The 22034-nt window shown below is 49.4% G+C and overlaps 1 protein-coding gene across 5 annotated transcripts in view; it reads right to left on the minus strand.

Annotated features, from left to right (window-relative positions):
* Positions 1 to 22034, minus strand: part of BAHD1 (bromo adjacent homology domain containing 1) — a 571779-nt gene that overhangs the window by 32022 nt on the left and 517723 nt on the right. For all 5 annotated transcript variants that reach the window (XM_085626871.1, XM_085626872.1, XM_085626875.1 and 2 more), the window contains exon 4: positions 21730 to 21889. In XM_085626871.1, the coding sequence (XP_085482997.1) occupies positions 21730 to 21889 (160 nt within the window). The remainder of the gene's footprint in view (positions 1 to 21729; positions 21890 to 22034) is intronic.

The following is a 22034-nucleotide window of genomic DNA, read 5'->3' on the forward strand; positions in this document are numbered from 1 at the left end:
GCAGCAGTGGCTGGCTGTGAATGCAACGGACATACTCCTGGTCAGGCACACTGCTGCGAGTTCCAGCAGGCTGCTATGATGCAATGTTTCCTCTAAGGGCGAGGTGCAATGGACCTGCAGCAGTGGCTGGCTGTGAATGCAAGAGACATACTCCTGGCCGGGCACGCTGCTGTGAGCTCCAGCAGGCTGCTATGATGCAATGTTTCCTCTAAGGACGAGGTGCAATGGACCTGCAGCAGTGGCTGGCTGTGAATCCAAGAGACATACTCCTGGCCGGGCACGCTGCTGCGAGCTCCAGCAGGCTGCTATGATGCAATGTTTCCTCTAAGGACGAGGTGCAATGGATCGGCAGCAGTGGCTGGCTGTGAATGCAACGGACATACTCCTGGCCAGGCACGTTGCTGCGAGCTCCAACAGGCTGCTATGATGCAATGTTTCCTCTAAGGACGAGGTGCAATGTACCTGCAGCAGTGGCTGGCTGTGAATGCAACAGACATACTCCTGGCCGGGCACGCTGCTGCGAGCTCCAGCAGGGTGCTATGATGCAATGTACCCTCTAAGGACGAGGTGCAATGGACCTGCAGCAGTGGCTGGCTGTGAATGCAACGGACATACTCCTGGCCGGGCACGCTGCTGTGAGCTCCAGCAGGCTGCTATCATGCAATGTTCCCTCTAAGGACGAGGTGCAATGGACCTGCAGCAGTGGCTGGCTGTGAATGCAAGATACATACTCCTGGCCGGGCACGCTGCTGCGAGCTCCAGCAGGCTGCTATGATGCAATGTTCCCTCGAAGGACGAGGTGCAATGGACCTGCAGCAGCGGGTGGCTGTGAATGCAACAGACATACTCTTGGCCAGGCACGCTGCTGCGAGCTCCAGCAGGTTGCTATGATGCAATGTTTCCTCTAAGGACGAGGTGCAATGGACCTGAAGCAGTGGCTGGCTGTGAATGCAACAGACCTACTCCTGGCCAGGCACGCTGCTGCGAGATCCAGCAGGTCGCTATGATGCAATGTTCCCTCTAAGGACGAGGTGCAATGGACCTGCAGCAGTGGCTGGCTGTGAATGCAACAGACATACTCCTGGCCGGGCACGCTGCTGTGAGCTCCAGCAGGCTGCTATCATGCAATGTTCCCTCTAAGGACTAGGTACAATGGACCTGAAGCAGTGGCTGGCTGTGAATGCAAGATACATACTCCTGGCCGGGCACGCTGCTGCGAGCTCCAGCAGGCTGCTATGATGCAATGTTCCCTCTAAGGACGAGGTGCAATGGTCCTGCAGCAGTGGCTGGCTGTGAATGCAACGGACATACTCCTGGCCAGGCACGTTGCTGCGAGCTCCAACAGGCTGCTATGATGCAATGTTCCCTCTAAGGACGAGGTGCAATGGACCTGCAGCAGTGGCTGGCTGTGAATGCAACAGACATACTCCTGGCCGGGCACGCTGCTGCGAGCTCCAGCAGGCTGCTATGATGCAATGTTCCCTCTAAGGACGAGGTGCAATGGTCCTGCAGCAGTGGCTGGCTGTGAATGCAACGAACATACTCCTGGCCAGGCACGTTGCTGCGAGCTCCAACAGGCTGCTATGATGCAATGTTCCCTCTAAGGACGAGGTGCAATGGACCTGCAGCAGTGGCTGGCTGTGAATGCAACAGACATACTCCTGGCCGGGCACGCTGCTGCGAGCTCCAGCAGGTTGCTATGATGCAATGTTTCCTCTAAGGACGAGGTGCAATGGACCTGCAGCAGTGGCTGACTGTGAATGCAACAGACATACTCCTGGCCAGGCACGCTGCTGCGAGCTCCAGCAGGCTGCTATGATGCAATGTTCCCTCTAAGGACGAGGTGCAATAGACCTGCAGCAGTGGCTGGCTGTGAATGCAACAGACCTACTCCTGGCCGGGCACGCTGCTGCGAGATCCAGCAGGTCGCTATGATGCAATGTTCCCTCTAAGGACGATGTGCAATGGAGCTGCAGCAGTGGCTGGCTGTGAATGCAACAGACCTACTCCTGGCCGGGCACGCTGCTGCGAGCTCCAGCAGGCTGCTATGATGCAATGTTTCCTCTATGGACGAGGTGCAATGGACCTGCAGCAGTGGCTGGCTGTGAATGCAACAGACATACTCCTGGCCGGGCACGCTGCTGCGAGCTCCAGCAGGCTGCTATGATGCAATGTTCCCTCTAAGGACGAGGTGCAATAGACCTGCAGCAGTGGCTGGCTGTGAATGCAACAGACATACTCCTGGCCGGGCACGCTGCTGCGAGCTCCAGCAGGCTGCTATGATGCAATGTTCCCTCTAAGGACGAGGTGCAATGGACCTGCAGCAGTGGCTGGCTGTGAATGCAACGGACATACTCCTGACCGGGCACGCTGCTGCGAGCTCCAGTAGGTTGCTATGATGCAATGTTTCCTCTGAGGACGAGGTGCAATGGACCTGCAGCAGTGGCTGGCTGTGAATGCAACAGACATACTCCTGGCCGGGCACGCTGCTGTGATCTCCAGCAGGCTGCTATAATGCAATGTTCCCTTTAAGGACGAGGTACAATGGACCTGAAGCAGTGGCTGGCTGTGAATGCAACCGACACACTCCTGGCCGGGCACGCTGCTGCGAGCTCCAGCAGGCTGCTATGATGCAATGTTCCCTCTAAGGACGAGGTGCAATGGTCCTGCAGCAGTGGCTGGCTGTGAATGCAACAGACATACTCCTGGCCGGGCACGCTGCTGCGAGCTCCAGCAGGCTGCAATGATGCAATGTTCCCTCTAAGGACGAGGTGCAATGGTCCTGCACCAGTGGCTGGCTGTGAATGCAACAGACATACTCCTGGCCGGGCACGCTGCTGCGAGCTCCAGCAGACTGCTATGATGCAATGTTTCCTCTAAGGACGAGGTGCAATGGACCTGCAGCAGTGGCTGGCTGTGAATGCAACAGACATACTCCTGGCCGGGCACGCTGCTGCGAGCTCCAGCAGGCTGCTATGATGCAATGTTCCCTCTAAGGACGAGGTGCAATAGACCTGCAGCAGTGGCTGGCTGTGAATGCAACAGACATACTCCTGGCCGGGCACGCTGCTGCGAGCTCCAGCAGGCTGCTATGATGCAATGTTCCCTCTAAGGACGAGGTGCAATAGACCTGCAGCAGTGGCTGGCTGTGAATGCAACAGACATACTCCTGGCCGGGCACGCTGCTGCGAGCTCCAGCAGGTTGCTATGATGCAATGTTCCCTCTAAGGACGAGGTGCAATGGACCTGCAGCAGTGGCTGGCTGTGAATGCAAGATACATACTCCTGGCCGGGCACGCTGCTGCGAGCTCCAGCAGGCTGCTATGATCCAATGTTCCCTCTAAGGACGAGGTGCAATGGACCTGCAGCAGTGGCGCTCGCCTCTCCATGCCATCGAGGAAGGGCCCATCACAACTGCGGCCCATCACAACTGCCCGAGGGCAGCTCTGGATGAAATCCTTCATCAGGAGTATGCAAGGCAGCTACTTTCAGTTATTCCTGGAGTACTGGCTTCACTGGAGTTCTAAGTATGTACTAGTGGTCTCAGCTGAATGTGCCCACTCATTATGCTGCATGATGCCATTATGCCCGACAGAGTGATTCTCTAGTTGACTGTGAGACATGGTTGATCAGAAAGACTAACAATTCTCTTGAGTAGAAAACTGTCTCCACTCCCTGGAAAAAACTTTTTCCATTCAATGCCCTGCATGGCGCCCACGTAAAGGAAGGCTTGTATCTGGCCTGTAGTTGAAGCGGTTTGGCATTTTTGCTCTGCATTTTGTATAGAGGATGTTAGCTATTGTCCAGGAATGGGTGAATGAGAATTATCTTTTTTCCAATGATTCCCTACCATGAACACCCAAAAAAGTGGGAAAGGGCGCTCATTTCGAAAAGGCATCTTGTGGGGATGACAACTCGGCGAACAGTAACACTTTGCAAGGCAAGGGCAGTGCTCTCCCATCTCAAAGGGGGGATAGTTCAAGTGCATCCTTACTTTAAAAATGTGAAAATGTGCCTCTAGAACATTGACTGCATACAGGCAGTCTCCTTGCAAGAGATGGCAGTGCTGGGCTGACTCCCTAAACTTATCTCTTCGTAGTAACACCAGGGTAATAAATGCCTTTGACATATGTGCTTTGCTTCTGTCTTCAGATCCAGAAAACCCTTTACTCTGACGTTCACCTTTCTTTCATAAACCAAAATAGCAAGAATACATTCCCTTTTCTCTCAGGGTTGATGGAAAGTCTCCTCAGACTAATGAAATAAGAGGTGAACTACTTCTAGCAAAAGGAAATGATAATAACAAAACTTCTTTAGTGACATAGCAAGTGTGGTGTCTTTAAAATGAACGATATAAAACAATGGGGTAGCCCAGTCTAGTGCAGAACCTGGGAGTTACTAATGTATGTGAAAAGGTGGTTCTGCCACTCTTCAAAATCTAAGAAATGTATACACTTTATTTCTCTCTAAAAATAGATGAGAACAATCAATAAATGAGATAACAGGACATTAAATCCACACCAAAAAACGCAAAACTTGTGTTTTATATTTTAACTATGTATTTTTATCTGTTTGAAAATTCAGTGTAAGCTTATTGTCATACATATATTTACATACACACAGAATAGCTCTCTAGAACTAACATTAAGGACTCCATAGTGCACATACATTGAAATATTTACAAATCACAGGACATTCCACAAAATAAATGGACATATACTACATAGAAAAATTATATTTGAACACAGTGTGAAAAAAATAATAATAAAGAGATAGGAATGACAACCCAGTGTGTGATCTAGTATCCTGGGTGATCCTCTACACTTGTCATTATGGCGTTGACGTTTAGACCCCTCAATAAAAGCAATATTTTAACCGTCTTAGTGGGGTCTTCCTCGGGACTATCTGGAAGAGTCTGTGTGCAGCCTTCGTGGGGTTTCAACCCTTTGTGGTACTGTAGTATCAATCTGGTGCTGTTATGGATTTAATCACTTCAAGGTTATCTCTGACAAGTCATCCCTCCGGCACCATTAGCATGAGCCCCAGAGAGGGAATTACCAGAGATGTGAGGTTCTGTACCTTTCAGCCGGTACCCTGAGCCAGGACAATCTCACTGACAGTAGTCGTATGCGGCTAGATTTGAGATGTATGGGGCAGAGTGGATCACCTGAACAGGACTTCACTCAATGTAATCACTGCTTTCCACGACCGTCCTCAGTAACCTTCTGTGTGGACTTCCGTAGCACTGCATCACTGCAAATCAGCAATGGAGAGGCGCTCGCAGCTTTTATGGACGAGCCACTATTTTATGTCCCATAGTAGGCACATTTCTGCGCTGTGTAGAAGCTGGTGCAGAAGAGTATCCTTATAGCGCCACTGATAAAGTTTCTGAATCCAGCGGAGGATGTAGTCACACAAAGCAAAGCTTGATTGACCATTATTTATTTTTAAGGTGTGTTGTGACATACTTGGCGGTCGTAAGAGTGAGGACATTTTTGAATGTAGGTTCAATTAAGATAGTAACATGAGGCAGAAGTATCTTGGAAGCTGCAGAATAAATTATTGTCTCAAATGTAGGAGACTGTTTGACCTGAGATTTGGATAGGAAGTTTTGCTGCACCTTCAGCCAGGAAGGCATGGAAATTTGATGCCTCACAAATTTTTTTTTTTTTTTGAAAACCTTTATTTCGAAATTCAGGACACAGCTATTCAGCCGACAGCCCGAAGGTTCGGCAGCATTGCAAGTTAGATACAGTAATGCGTCCCGGATACAGTACGAAGAGTAATGCAAAGGTCCAGTTTTAAATAAACACAGAAAAAACACACAACAAATCCCAGCAAGGCAGAACATTGAAATCCCATGGCGAAAGCCCCCCGGGGAGGCAGGACCCCACTCATCTACTAAGTATAAGACTGTGTGCGGAGGAAGAAGGGGAACAGCAGAGGCCCAGAACAAGTACCAAGACCAAACTGTGCTGGAAGGTAGGTCAGGGGGAAAGCTGTTCCTCGGGAGGTTCCAGATCCGGGGCAAGACATATTCCCCCCCTGTATTGGTTCCACCGCCCCCAGATGGCATGCCACTTCCGGGGGCGACCTCTAGAGCAGTAGACCGTCTTCTCCCTAAACATGCTCCAATCCATGTTCTCCTTCCACGCGGTCAGTGTAGGGGGATCCGAGGAGCCCCATAATCGCGCAATATCCCTCTTAGCTACCATGTTACCCAGAGTCACCCATTGGGTCTGTGCCTCATCGAGATCAGTGGCCCCCAAACGTTCAGGAGGCAACACCGCGCCTCCGGCTGTACCACAATGCCCGTCACCTCCCCCATAACTGCATGGACTCTCCTCCAGAACTCCACAATGACACCACATTCCCAAATGATGTGCAGGAAAGTACCCACCATACCACATCCCCTTCTGCACAGGCCGTCCTCCGAGAATCCCATGTGGACCAGCCTTGGCCCCGTAACATACACCCGGTGCAGTATTTTAAGCTGCACCAGCCTCAAACGCGACGGGATCGCAACCTCCTTAGGCGAAGAAACCGCTGACTGCCAGTCCTCATTATCCAACTCGAGGCCATCCCTGGTCCACTGTTCTCTCAGCCCCAATAGCAAGTCTGCCCGGACGTTTATCAACTTCTTATATATGAGCGAAATCGTGCTCTCAGGCATATGACCATCAAGGACTCGGTCCTCAAGGGGAGAGGACTCCGGCACCTTCTCACCCTCCACTAGGACTGATCGGAGGGCGTGACGCAGCTGGATATATCTAAAATACTCTGAAGGCCCTAGCTCAAACTCAGTCTGCAACTCCTCGAAAGACTTCACCCTCCCCTTATGCAGCACATCCCCCACCCTGGATATACCTATCAGATCCCACTTATCAAAGCCCTTCGTATGCCAGAGTCTTCCCAGCCTTTCCGATTCAAACAATGGGGTAGCGAGGGTTAGCCTGTCCTTCCAGCCCAGCGAGTCGGTCGCCATCTTCCATACGCGCACCGCCACACCTGTGGGACCCGTGAGGGACGAGTCTAGGGACCGCGAATACAACGCCCTGTAGTAGTTGCCGCCGCGAAGCAGCCACCTATCCATGGCATACCCAGGGCTGAGGGCAGGGCCGTAAAGCCCATGGTTGATCGCGCTCAACTGCGTGGCCCAGTAGTACCGTCGGATGTCTGGGAGCGCAATGCCCCCATCGTACCATGGGAGCGTCAACTTTGAAATAGCTATTCGCGGCCGCCCGTCCCACAGCAACGTCCTTTGGAGGCCTTCGACCTCCCGAAAGTATTTAGCCGGTACCCAGTCCAAGGTGTTCTGGAGGGCGTAGAGGAAGCGGGGAAGAGACATCATTTTGAACAGGGCCGCACGCCCAACAAGGGAGAGCGGCAGCCTCCGCCAACCTTCAACATCTCGCCTCAAGCGTGCCAAGGGGGGGAGCAGGTTCCTCTCATAGCGCACCACAGGATCCACGGATATAAAAATCCCCAAATACACAAAACCTTGCTGAGCAACCTGTATCGAACATGTTCTAGGGATCGGTGGGACCTCGCCACTAAGAACGTACAAATACGATTTGCCCCAATTAATCACAAGCCCCGAGTTCCTACCGAACGATGCGAGTACGTCACAGACCACTATAAGTGACTTCTTTGGTGAGGCAAGATACAGCAGGATATCGTCGGCATAAAGCGAAATACGGTCCTCGTGATCAGGCGACCACCGAAGGCCCCGTATATCCGGGTGCCAACGTATCCACGCAGCCAACGGTTCAAGGGCGAGGGCGAACAACAAAGGCGACAGGGGGCAGCCCTGCCGAGTACCCCTTCCAAGCTGAAACGGAGCAGATGCCCGACCATTCACCACAACATTCGCTAGTGGCCCCTCGTACAGCAACCGGACCCAGCTCACAAACCCGCGACCGAAACCAAACTTGGCCAGCACGGCCCATAAATATGCCCACTCCACCGTGTCAAAGGCCATCGTGGCATCGAGAGATGCCACAACAGCCGGTTCACGCAGCGTGCCCGCCCTGGCGATGACGCCATGAAGACGCCTAAGGTTCAATGCTGTGTTTCGGTGCGGGATGAAGCCAGATTGATCCGGGTGGACCAGGTCGCCAAGTACCCTAATCAGACGGGTAGCCAGGAGTTTGGCCAGAATTTTCGGCTCAGCGTTGAGGAGTGAAATGGGCCGATAGGAGGCGCATCTATCTCGGGGTTTACCCTCTTTGTGTATGACCACGATCGACGCCAGCCGCTGATCCAACGGAAGGATCCCATCTCCCCGCGCCTCCAAAAACATGGCGCGCAGGTGAGGGGCGACCCTATCCGGGAACAGTTTGTACAGATCGATCGGGAGTCCGTTCGGTCCAGAGGCCTTACCCGAATTCAACGCGCGAATCGCCCCCGCCACCTCGTCAACCGTGATGTCGCCATCCAAATCGTCCCTATCTATGTCAGAGAGGCAGGGCAACTCGATATCACGGAGGAGATCAGACGAGTCTTCGGGCGGCCTGTCCGACACAGAGGAATAAACCCTATGAAAATATTCCGCAAAACACTCCACAATCCCTTCAGGTTCCACAATCGCCTCTCCCCCTTCTCCAATCAACTCTGGCACCACTCTATTGACCCGTTCCTTCCTGTCCAGCCACGCCAGGAGTTTCCCTGCCTTATCTCCAACATCATACAGACGGCCCTGTTGTTCCCTGCTGAGGGTCTTGGCGGCGTCCGTCACCAGGTCCCTATACTCCGCCTGCTTCAAGCAAAGCTCATGCAATGAGGACTCTGAGACCTCCTCCTCCATATCCCCTTCAAGGGCCGCAATCTCCTCCTCCACTTGCCGCACTTCGCAATCCCTCCGATTCTTGGCAGTCACCACCAGGGAGAGGGCCTCCCCCCGAAGCACGGTCTTAAAAGCTTCCCACAGCGAGATCGCCGAGTCCACGGATCCCAGATTGTCCTTAAAGTAATTATCTACCTTCTTTACCAGGGCGCTGCGCATCTTGGGGTCTCGGAAATACCAAGGGTTAATGGGGGCCACCCTCCCTCCTCCCTCCCGACCGAGATCCAGCCGGATCCACACTGGCGAGTGATCAGAGATACCACGTGCCATGTGCCTCGCCTCGGATATCAACGAGGCATGTGCGGCCAGAGTGAGCAGGTAGTCAATCCTGGAGAGGCTACCATGCGCCCCGGAGTGAAACGTGTATTGACTCTGTGTGGGGTGCCGGAGCCTCCAGCAGTCTATCAGGCCAAACGTGTCTAGGAGGTCTGGAAGCCATTTCTGAGCCCCCCCTGTGTCCCTGGGCGGGTATCTATCCAGCAGTCCGGAACCCACAGCGTTGAAATCCCCTCCCACTACCAGCATGCCCCCCGGGAGAGTCAGCAAAGCCCTGCCCAATTCAGCAAATGTGGCGGCCTGCAGGGCCGGCGGGACATAAACCGAAACCAAAACCAAAGTCCTTCCTTGCCACCGCCCCGCCACCACGACAACCCTCCCCCTATCGTCAACAATGGTGGAGTCCACCTCAAAAGGCAGCGATGCTCTAACGAGGATGCCCACACCCCTGGACCCAGAAGAGAATCCCGAGTGTGCAATGAATTTATACCCCTTCCTATTCAGGGCATAGCACGTATTGCCTATGAGGTGCGTCTCCGGCAGCAGTACAACGTCTGGCATTGAGCGTTTCAGAAATTGCAAAACAATCCCCCTCTTAATGCGATCCCCCAAACCATTAACATTCCAGCTTATAACACTTAGGCCTCTACCCCCCATCCTCAAACGGAAAGAGGCCCACCCCACACCCGAGGCGCCACCATGGAACAGCCCTGAGGATAATCATCATGCCTTGCAGAAATAAACCCCCCAACAACAAACTCAAACTCCCCATAACTCCCCCCACCCTGCACCCCTGCTGCAGCTTAAAAAGCCCCCCCAACTTGCAGTGTGCCTGTCGCCCTACAAAAACAAAAATCTACAAAAAGTACCCTAGGGGAGGAAAAGAGCACCCCTCGTCCTCCCGCAACCCTCCACAGTTACTGCACTCTGTTCAGATCTTCAAATATGGTCAAATCAAGTCAGGCCGGCTTTGAGTTATCAGCCCTGTCCATCCCGGCCACTGTCTCCATGCTCAGCTGTGTCGTCCCCGGTCCGTCGCCGGGGCAAAGCGTCCAGCCATTCGTCGGCCATAACAGGAGAGTCAAAAAAGAATGTCCGATCTTCATACACCACCCGTAGTCTGGCGGGGAAAAGCATGGCATACTTTAGGTCCCGCTCCCGAAGCCTTCGCTTCACCCCCAGGAAGCTCTGTCGCTGCCTCTGCACCTGCTGGGTAAAGTCCGGGTAAAAATTCACCGACGCATTCTGGAAGGGGACTGGGCCCGTCACCCTCGAAGCTTGCAGGATAGCGTCCCGATCTCGAAAATGAAAGAGCCGGGCGACAATCGGCCGCGGCGGGGCACCCGCCTTGGGCCGTCCGCCCGGCACCCTATGGGCCCTTTCCACCGCAAAAAACTTTCCAAGGCCCTTAGGCTTCAGATGATTGAGGACCAAATCTTCCACAAGCAGGTCCGCCGAAGCCTCATCCGAGGACTCCGGGACCCCGATTACGCGCACGTTGTTGCGCCTGGACCGGCTCTCGAAGTCCTCCAGCCGGCGGGCGGCGAGGTCACTCTCGGCCCTCAGCTTCCGGACCTCGTTCTGCAGGTCCGCAACCTCATCAGTGAGGCCCGTGGTCTTGTGGTCCAGGTCCTTAACGCGCTCGTTAGTCTTGCCCAGGTCCGAGCGGATCAAATTGACATCCACCAGGATGGCGTCCACCTTATGCGCCAGGGCCTCGAATTGCCTCCCCATCGAGGTCTGCATCCCATCAAGCGCGCCCATGACATCCTGCAGGGAGGGCTCCGGGGTCCCAGGCGAGTCCTCCTTCTGGGCATCCGGCGCCTGGCTCGATCCACTCGGCGATGTCTTCAGGAGGGCGTAGCGGTCCATACTGTTGACTTGGGAATACGTTCCCCGCCTGGTGGACTTAGTCTTCTGCCGATCTCCTTCTGCCTTGCCCGACATAATGGACTCCAGGCAGTCCAATGCAGTGAGGACCGTCCTCTCTCAGAGAGAGGTATAAAGAGTGAGCAGGTCCGCCTTGTGCTGCCAAAATAGCCCACCGAGCGTCCCTGGGGTTATAGAGCCACCCAGAGCACTACAGTGTCCGGGTAGACAAAGGGAACGAAACCGAAAGTGAAAGAGCGAGGGCCTCTGTCCGGCAGTTCACACCTCACCAGGCCGTTGTTGATCAACTAGGAGTCGGGCATCCTGCCAACTCTAGCCCCTGGCATCTCCGGGAGTTAGGCCGCAATCTTTCGCCAGTCATAAGTCCGGTTCCCGATGGGCGATCCGACCGCGGGTAGCATCAGTCGCCTCCCTGACAACTCAGCAACACGGTGCCATGCATACCATCAGGATTAGAGTCAGGATAGTCGACGGAGGGCGCGAGGGTCTCGGGAGCTCTAAGCTCACGCGGCCATCTTGGTCAAGCGCTAGGCTCCTCCCCCCCGATGCCTCACAAATTTGATGTCTAACTATCTACACTTTTCTGTGCTCCTGATATAGTATAGAAACCTGGTGCAGAAAAATATCTGACTGCACATATGATACACGACTCCTGTGAAAATCTAGGTACAAACAGAATAGATCTTCATATGGTGCCTTATGCTTCATTGAGAGGCTTGGATTCACTGATCTTGTAGTTGCCGGAGTACGTAAAATCTCTATTGTTGGTTCAATTCATCCAGAGAATAGAAATGGTTCGAAAAGCACATGATTCTGTAGCTTCTTAAAAAAACAGATGATTTTGCCTAAAGTGTGATAATGAGATGCAGAGTTTTAATCAACCTCTAATAAGGATGGCATGAAACATTATTAGGTTGTCAATTAGGGAAATGTTCAAAAGTATGACATGAGTGACATATCCTCTTCTTGGTGTTCAAGACTATGTTGGTGGCATCGATCTTCTTACAAATCATGAATGAGAAATAACCAGTAAGACCTAAGGGGTTGAGAAAATATTTTTGTTTACAAGAGTAACAATAAAACCTTGCATGCCTACGTGGAGTAAAGTACCAATGAGACAGAAGGTAGGGGTGATTTTGAACATTAGTGACAAAAAAGGTACATTGCCTTTGAAGATCATGGCCTGTATTATGACTGGTTTTAAAGCAATGGATTTCACAGTACGAAGAAGGCCTTTGATGAGATGCAGTGGCCAGCAAACCAAGAGAATGGCACCACAGGTGAAAAGCAAAGAGAACAGTTAAATAGCGAGAGAACATTTTCTTCCCATGGAAAGTAATGAGAGATGTTATTATGGACTGTACACAGGGATTATGGGTAAACTCATGACAGTTTAAGTCTGTATTAGTTCCAACCAGCCTGCTTACTTTACTCTGGCACTACCCAGCATTTTGTTCCAATAAAAGTTCCGTTTAGCGTAAGGGAAACACTGATAGTGAGATTTAAGATTGGAAGCATAGGTGACTCTACCGGAGTCGATATATGTTTGAAGCCAATTGTCTTTTAAGGCCATACCTTTCACTGTTGGTGAATGAAACAAACAAAACCACCTGGTTTGCTAGGGTTTCGGAGAGCAAGGATGTGAAATGCATTTAGTAGCATGGTGCTAATACCGAGCATTTTAGTTGGATAACACAGAAAAAATATTATCACAATTGCAAGAATTAGTTGGTTGCTTGTGATGAGAAGTGAAAGGCAGGGAATGAGATAGAGAGGGCACCATAGTTTTAAAGTCATATTGGACTATTTAAGATCCTGAGAGTAGGAACAGTAGGGTGTCCTGCTTGGAGATGTCTGTATCATTTAGTTTGATGAGGTCTACATTGTATCCTTTAATGCTGGTGGGCTACGAACTAGTTGGTCAAGATGTAAACCTGCACACCTCCACGAAATAGAATAGTTGTCTATATACTACTTGGGTTATGATTGTAACACGATCATAAGGCCCAATCTAAACAGAAAACGAAGTATGAAGCCCTAGAGGTGAACCTGAGTTGTTGAAGACAGAAAGCTTGGACAGGTGCAAAAGGGCCTTTGATAAGCACTGTCACTGTGCGACTGCTACTTTTGCCGACACCTCGCATAAGGCACTGCGGGGAGCCTAACATATGGAATTGGCAGATGGTTGGCGCGTTTTTTTTCCTCACACACTCCCTTCACTCCCTAGCACTCTTCTGGCAGACGGGGTGACACTGCAAGTCAATGTAAAGAGGACATGGCTGATGACTAGGGTCCATATGTAAGGAAGGACTGACCTTAATGATGGATTAAGCCAGGGTTACATGTGGTGAAGAGAAGGTTCACTGAGTTCCAAGCACAGGTCAAATACTCAATTTTTAAGTTTATATTAGTCTGGGACTAGTAAGGTATATGCCATGTACCAGCCCAGAACGCTTTTGTAATTGTCTGGCACAAGCTTTTCTTTTCCTTCCAGATTGTCTATTACACCATTCAGCATCAGACTTCACCAAGATAACATCTATATGCTTACTTAGACTCGATAATCTCAGGTGCAATTTTCACCACTTTATTGTCCTATTTGTAGAAGCCGCTTGGCATGTCTACTCTGAATATTAACCCAGCCTTTCCTCACTGGACTCCACGCTCAAATTCCTTGTTGGCTGAAAGCACCAAGTGAGAAAGACTCTCCAGACAATATTAAGTAACAAGATAGAAAAGAGAGCTTGAGTTAAATTCTTGATCAGTTTGCTGTACAGTGTATGCATTCTTCTGCGGTTCAACCCAGCATAATACCGGATAATTACCCCTGTGAGACTCCTATTCCCACCTCCGAATGAGTATTTATCATGTGCTAGAGTGAGAGAGACACAGGCCAAACCACTGAAGTCTAAAGCTTCCCAGGATACACTACTGCTGTTACCACTGCTGTTTATTGCTATTAAAATGGTCATTATTAATTGCACCTCCTGAATTGCAAACGGCTTGGTTTGGAAGGCAATACAATAAACTCCCCTCCATCACGAGGGTTGCGGACATTAATCCTGGGAGTTAGTGAACAGTGAATAAGCATCAACACATTTTCTTGCTTCACCGCACGCTTTTGTCAGCCTACCATTAAGTCTTTGCTCCCACTGCAGATTGACGTAAAAGATAAACTTGTCCTATGGATTTCTCAAGTATGAGGCTCAGCTCCTGATTAGATGATGGTGCTAATTCTGTTTCAGGCACAAACTCCCACTGGTTAACTATGATGAGAGTTGAAAGCACTCTCTACTTATGCTCTCTTTTGTAACTCCTCTCTACATATGCAACAAGGAGTTACAAAAGTGCCGATGGTGGCACACAACTACTCCTCTAAGGACATGATTGCATCTACAGGGCTAATTCCAGTCTGTGTGTAGACTCCAGTTTGCGCATGAGACAGGCTTCCAACTTGGGGATATTTGCCCATGCGCTAGCTGTGCATATGCTATCTGTTTAAGTACAAATTGTGATCCCGAGAAGATTTACCCACAAGTTTACACCAGTAAAACCTGTTCAGAATCTAGCTGGAAAACTGCGCGAAATTTAGATTTGTACACCTTGAACGCATACCAGGGTGGCAGATTAGACGAGAATAGTTACCTTTAACGGTAGCTCTCCATCTTTGCTATCTTTCACAGAGGCACATGCACAAATCATCCCCGGTATTGAGCTGGATGTCCCATGGTAATTTTACCATAGCAGTATAATGTTAACATAGCCTAAGGAGCTTTAAATCTTGTCACTTTAGTAGCCAAACAACCTCTTTGAAAAAGACCAAAACTTCAGCTAAAGAGGTGGGATCCTAATGAAGGCCACACTCCTCGAGTCTACCAACCCTCAGGTTATGAAGTACTAGTGTGAAGGATTACAATAACAGATGAAGTTCCTGGGCGGAGAAGGGTGGGCAGAATGGGAATCTAGGAAAGATATCAAAGCTTGAGAACTGTTACAGGTAAGTAACTATTTTCTTCTCCATCATTGGAGAATTCCTAGATCCACATGTTCAATTTAGAATAAGAAGCAGTATTTTAAGACAATATACAAGCATTTCAATGGATGGCGGTAAAGCAAAATTGGGCTCACTTTAATGAAATAAATGACAAAGGACCACATGCCCCAGTGCTGAGTATCTTTGTACAGTTACTTCTTGACAAGAGTCTTCAGTAAAGGTGTTTTGTTTCTACCAGGTTGCTGCTCTGCATATGCGTGCCAACAGCACATAGGCAAACAGCGCTGCAGAAGCGGAGTCACTTCTTGCGGAGTGTGCTGTAGCAGGGCCTTGAGGCAGTCTGCCTTTGTATGACACAACGTTATTGCCACTGCACCTAATGGGCTATACCTTGTGTGGAAAAAGGCTCCCCAGATTTAAGAAAGCCCTTATTTCTGTTGATGTAGAATTTAAAACACCTATTGATGTCTTTCAGCTACACCAGAGGGATATTAAAAAAATGTTTTAATACCATTGGCTCATTCAAGTGAAAGGCAGTCGGAATCTTAGGAAGAAAATGAAGGTTTGTTCTTAATGTCACTTTGTCGTTGCAAAACTGGAGAAATGGTTCTTTATTGTGAGAACCTGTATTTCACTATCACTACTGACTGATGTTAATGCTAGATGTAGCGTGAACTTCCAAAATATGTATGCTGTTCCTGCTTTAAGGATCAGCTCAAACAGACTTCCCACCAGCTGTGAACAGACAGTGTTTAGTTACTATGAAAATGGAGGAGGTCTCGCATGGGGGAAAACTCTGCAGAGGCCTTTGGTGAAGTCCTTGATCAGCCTATTAGCGCAAAGCGAAGTTTGTCTGAATCCGTTCGAAAAAACACCAAATGCTGCAATGGACTTAGAATGAGGCATGCCTAAAGCAATTCCATGTCTACTCTATGCTGATGATGCTATACGGATGTCCCGTACTCCGTTGAATTTGCAGTGACTACTCATCTTTTTCGTCCACCACATGCTAGACCTAGGATTGAATGCTAATATAGGGAAAACTTTTATAATGAAATGTGATAGAAAAGTCAGGAAGTGTCGTGATTTTGTGGTAGGGAAGTGTCGTGATTTTGTGGTAGGCAATGTTAAGCCTCACTCTGACCTTCTCTTATCTGGGTATTTTATTTGAGGCACAAGACTCATGGAATGCAGGGGTAAATAACAGGAGGCTGCATTTTAATACATCTACTTCTGTGCTTCTAAAATTTGCCATTAAGCTCAGCAAGAAGCCTGTGAGGGAGATGCTAACTATATATAATGCCAAGTGTGTGTCGGCAGCTCTATATGGTGCGGAAATCTGGAATTACAGCAACACCAACCAGCTCCAGATGGCAGAGAATACTTTTTGTTTTTTTTAGGAATCTTTTGTCTGTCTCTCAGAGCTGCTCCACCTCTGTATGCCATATTGAACTTAGGGTTTCGTTTTTAACTGAATTGATAAGAATTCAGCTGATTGTATTATTGCACGAAGTATGGACTTGTGAATACAATGTTTTAAACCGTAAATGTAATAATTATTGTTTGAAATGGTCTCAGCACGCCCAATTCCTTGGTTTAAATTTGTAAAACAGTCATGTCAAATATTTTGAGGATCCTACTGTACTTCACTCCATCAGAAGAAAGAAACTAAAGAAACAATATCTGTTTTTGCTCAAAGAACGAAGGTTATCTCAGGAATTAGTGAAATCCAGTGTTGTAAAAAACATGATTCTTATCACTGACGGCCTCCAGCCACATCTTAATTCTCTGCAAAACTGTCATCACGGGTTCGCTATGACACGTTTTAGATTAGACATTTTTTACCGTCTAGTCACTTTTCCCAAGATTAATGATTGGTCAAACATACTGATTCAATGCCCCTGTGATGAAGTATCTCGCTAATGCACTTATTGTGCACTTTCTATAAGGTCCCTTTCAAATGTTTTATACTGCCTATTCTTCGTGAGTTTAACTTTAAACAAGGCCGCCTTGCATCATTGTTTTAACAACAACTCAATTCTTTATCTTTTGCTGTAGGATTTCTAGCTTATTATGCATGATTTGTGATTCGTCTCAGGAAAAAAATGGGTATAAAGTAATGAGGTTTTATTGACAGTTTTTAGAGCTCAATCGTTTAATTGTCTACGATTAGGACTGAACAACCGATCTTTGTTTTTATATGCGTTTAAGGTTTCTTTTATAAAAATGGAATAAAGCTTTGTTTGCCTAAAACCTCACTGTCCTAATTCAAGCAATAATGGGAGGATCTGGTGAGACAACGCTGCAAACAGATGAAGGCTCTGGTATTTGCACCAGAAGCAGAATCTTTTCCATTTTGCTCTGTATGTTTTATTTGTGGAGGATGTCCTGGCCAGTGGAAGTCCTTCTACATTTGGGATATCTAGGCAGTGAAACTCATTGCCATCAGGATGCACCCTGCTAAGTTCATCAATGCTGGGCCTGGATGGAGAACTTGGCTGTTGGATCTAGACAGCTGGTCTGCTGATTGTGTTGATTTATTTATGGTTTTTCTAGAGCGCGTAGTCACCCATAGGGTATCCCAGCGCTGAACCTCTTACTCACAGGGGGGGATGGTCAGGAGTGAAACTGGCTCAGGGGAAGAGTAAGGTTTTAAGCGATTTCCTGAACCGCAGGAGGTTTGGTTCTGCTCTGAGGCTCAGGGGGAGTGCGTTCCATTTTTTTCCCGTGTTGACCGAGAAGCGACGGCCACCTATACGGGCCTTCTTAACCTTGGGGATGGTGATGAGGTTTCCGTGTTCGGAACGAAGCGCTCTCGTGGGTCTGTATGGTGTGATCCAGTTGTTTAGGATAGGGGGGCCGATGTTATGAAGTACCTTGTGGGCCAGACAGAGGGCTTTGAAAGTTACCCTTTCCCTGATGGGGAGCCAATGCAGCTTCCTCAGTGCGGGCTTAGCAGATGTTCTGGCCGGGGTGTTTGTTAGGAGACGGGCTGCGGCATTTTGGGCTTTTTGCAGGGTTTGGAGAGTGGATTCTGGAGCTCCCAGGTAAATGGCGTTGCTGTAATCCAGCCTGGATAAAATTAGGCCTTGGATCAGCAGGAGACGCGACTGGAAAGGCAGTAGAGGGATTACCTTCCTGCAAGATCTGAGTAGACCGTAGCATGTGCCGGCCGTCTTTCTTGCCTGGGTCCTGAAGGTGAGGTCGGTCTCCAGCCACACCCCGAGACTCTTGACCTCCGTCTTGGGGGTGGGGGGTTCACCCATACAGGCGGGCCAGATGTTCGGGGGAAGGTTCGTGGTTTTTTGCCCTAGGAGCAGGATCTCTGTTTTGAAGCCGTTTAATTTCAGGGCAGAGTCACTCATCCACTGATGTACGTTGGAGAGGCAATCGTGGAGGTTGGAGGGCTTAAGCTTGGGGTGGGAAAGCGTCACCACCAGTTGAGTATCGTCGGCATAGCTGACGATGGTGACACCGAAGGGAGAGACCAGCTCCTCCAGTGGGGCCATATACACGTTGAACAGCGTGGGGCTCAGGGATGAGCCCTGTGGCACACCGCACTGGAGGGGGATGGAGGGGGATCAGCTTTCACCTTCCCATACTTGGAAGGAGCGTTGAGACAGGAAAGACGCGAGCCATAGCAGCGCCCTGTCTTTTACCCCGATGTTGTCGAGACGTTGGGTTAAGACCTGGTGGCTGACCGTATCGAAGGCCGCGCTCAGGTCTAGGAGGACCACTGCCACTGATCCTCCTGTATCGATGATTTCCCTGGTCTTTTCTACTGCTGCAAGGAGAGCAGTGTCTGTTCCCTGACCTGGTCTGAAGCCTGTCTGTGATTTATTGAGGAGTTGATTAGACTCCAGGAAGTGTGACAGTTTTTTGTTCACAAGTCTTTCGGCAACCTTACCTATCCAAGGGAGGAGTGAGATAGGTCTATAGTTGGAGAGATCTGCCTGGTCTAGGGATGGTTTTTTGAGAAGCCCTTTTACAACAGCCTCCTTCCAGTTTGCAGGGACCTCTCCCTGTGTCAACGAGATGTTAATGAGAGCTGTCAATTGGGAGGCTATAGTCTGCGAGATGTTTTTAACGAACCGTATGGGAACTGGGTCGCTAGGGGCTCCGCTCTTGGTTGCACTGAGTGTAGCCATTACTTCCTCTTCTGTGACTGGGCCAAATGACGCTAAATATGGCTTGTCGGGAGAGGGCGGCAGCTCCTTCGCTCTTTCTATGGGGTTCGGGTTAGCAGCAGGGAGTGAGGCGAGGATTTTTTTGATTTTTTCGTCAAAGAAGGTAGCCAACTTGACGCATTTTTCCTCCGCTGCTTTGGGGTCCATGGGTTCTTGCGGGGGGGCAGGGACATGGAGGAGCTCTTTGAGGATGGAAAAAGTTTCCTTGGCTGAGCAGGAGGAGCTTTTTATTTTTTCCTCATAGAAGGTGCTTTTAGCATCGTGTAGGGCTCGCTTGTACGCTTTCATGGAGGATTGATAAGCACTTTTCTCAGCTATTGACTTGTTTTTCCTCCAAGTGCGTTCTAACTTTTTACATTCCTTCTTCAGGGCGTTGAGGGAGGGAGTGTACCAGGGAGCGGGGTTGATTCTTTTGACATGTTTTAGCGAACTAGTAAGTGGGATCAGATTGTCTAGGGGATGGGCTAGCCAATCATTGAATTCTCTATCCGCGGTGTTCGTGTCCGTGGATAGAGGGCAAGCAGTTTCACGTAGTTTCGCTTCCCATTCCTCAGGAACTAACTTATGCCATCGTCTAGTTCGTATCCTAGTTTTCTGTCTGGGTGCTGGCGTTGTTTTGAGTGACCAGTGTATTGGGATCAACATATGGTCTGTCCAAGGTAAAGGGGTGGGGTCCTGGGCGTCTAGGTTCTTGATGTTGGTGAAGATAGGGTCCAGGAGTTGTCCTTTGACATGGGTGGCTTTAGAGTTTCGCAGATGGAGATCGGCTGTGGTGAGATCAGCTAGTAAGTTGGCTGCTGCGTTGTCCGCAGAGTCCAGGAAGTGCATATTAAGGTCCCCTAAGAGGAGAAAGTTCGAGACTGATATGGTCTTAAGTGAGATGTAGTCCATTAGAGTGCTAGTGAATTCTCCTAGTGCGCCTGGCGGACGGTACACTAACAGTCCCGAGATGGAGGTTGATGTGGATAGTGAAATTGCAGTTTTCACAGTCTTTGACGGTACCACATTCGATTCTGCATTTAAGATGGTCTTTGTAGAGTATGGCTAGTCCACCACCTCTACCTACTGGTCTGTTCAGGCAGCAGATTTGGTAGCCGGGGGGTGTTGCATTGACCGTGTCGAAGTCACTGTGCGGGGTCAACCATGTTTCAGTCAGAAACAATATGTCTAGCATCAAGTCTTGGACAAGGATGTAGGTTTTGTGGGCGTGTTTTACTAGGGATCTGCAATTCAGAAGGCCAAGCCGAAGTCCTTGGTGGCGTTCCGTTTCCTCTGGTTTGTTACAGAGGATACACCCTGTGAAGGGGGCGTCTTCCTTGAGGATGTATTGGAACTGGGGGTGTTTTTTTGGATTCCAGGCACGCAGAGTCTCTTGGGTGTAAGAGATACGTTCCTGCAAATTGGGCATAGTGTCTAGGCCTGAGGCCGTCTGGGCCCGGACGGGCCCAGACGGGCTTGCCTTTGGCGCGCCTTCGGCGCGCCCGCTGCGCCCGTCCGCTGCGCGTCCGGTAATTGCACATCTTAATATGGGTGGAAAATGGGGCGGGTGGGCGTGGCCTATGTTAGGCGTGGCCTCGATTCCTCGCCTTCAATGGCGTCAGATTTGTTTGTTTTTCTCGTGTTAGTTGCAGCGAAGAAGTCGCTGTTTAGGCGTTTCAATCGCCCGTTCCGGTTGTGCCAGGGGGTGAGTACAATTTTAAAAACAAGATATTTGAAGGAAAGGTGACACACGAAATACAATTTTAAAATAAGTGGACTCCCGGCTTCCGCCTCAGGAGTATAGCAGGTTGTGGAAGTCCTTCTACATTTGGGATATCTAGGCAGTGAAACTCATTGCCATCAGGATGCACCCTGCTAAGTTCATCAATGCTGGGCCTGGATGGAGAACTTGGCTGTTGGATCTAGACAGCTGGTCTGCTGATTGTGTTGATCATACTTGTGGCACTTCTGATAAGAGAATGAGCTTCATCTTTGTGAACTAATATTGTCTAGACCATGCTTGGGCTATTAATATTAGGCGGCACACTTCTTGTCTTACTTTACTCAGCACTCTAGGGATGAGGTGAAGTGGATGAAAAGTGTAGGCAAATGCAACCATGCTATCGAAAAGGTATTCCCCCTGGCCCTAGAAGCCTGTGCCTACTGGCATAATATCCGCTTTTGTGGTTAATGTTGGTGGTGGAGACTGAGGTCTGGCTTTCCCCAGCAATGCAAGATCTTGTTCAAATGGGTTTGGTTCAATTCCCCTCTGTGACATTTTCCTTCACAATGGCTGAGTGGGTCTACCTAGTTGCTGACTGCACTCGGCAAGTGCTCTGCTTATAACACGAGTTGGTACTACATACAGGCCAAATAAAAAGAAAAAAGGACAAATTCCCTCAATTTATTTTTTCGAATTTGCACGCATTCAGAAAAGATTTCTGTTTCGAGAACCAGTATCATTTGAGCTCTGAGATTCATTTAACCAAATGTGTTTGTAATTAAGCATCACTACCACATGTTTTTGTGACATAACATATATTTGAGAAGGTCCCTACCTGTGCTTGGATCCTCCCACAGAGCTGAAATCTTTGCCACATATGGCATGGATTTCTTTCGTGGACCAGACTTCAGAAGCACAGTGTCTCGTACCCGGATAATTTCACCATCTCGCTCCACAGCCTGGTAACTCTTACGAATAGCAGGTTCTGGTTCGCTCTAGAAGAAACAGGAGAATATGAAGATTCAGTATAGCACAAGTGTAAATGTAGGAATATCACACAACTAAGTACAACCTAGCCACAAAACATATTGGCACATAACAGGGATTTAAATTAGACCAATAGTCAAACATAGAAGGATA

Source organism: Triturus cristatus, chromosome 9, assembly GCF_964204655.1.
Source record: "Triturus cristatus chromosome 9, aTriCri1.1, whole genome shotgun sequence".
Lineage (NCBI taxonomy): Eukaryota > Metazoa > Chordata > Amphibia > Caudata > Salamandridae > Triturus > Triturus cristatus.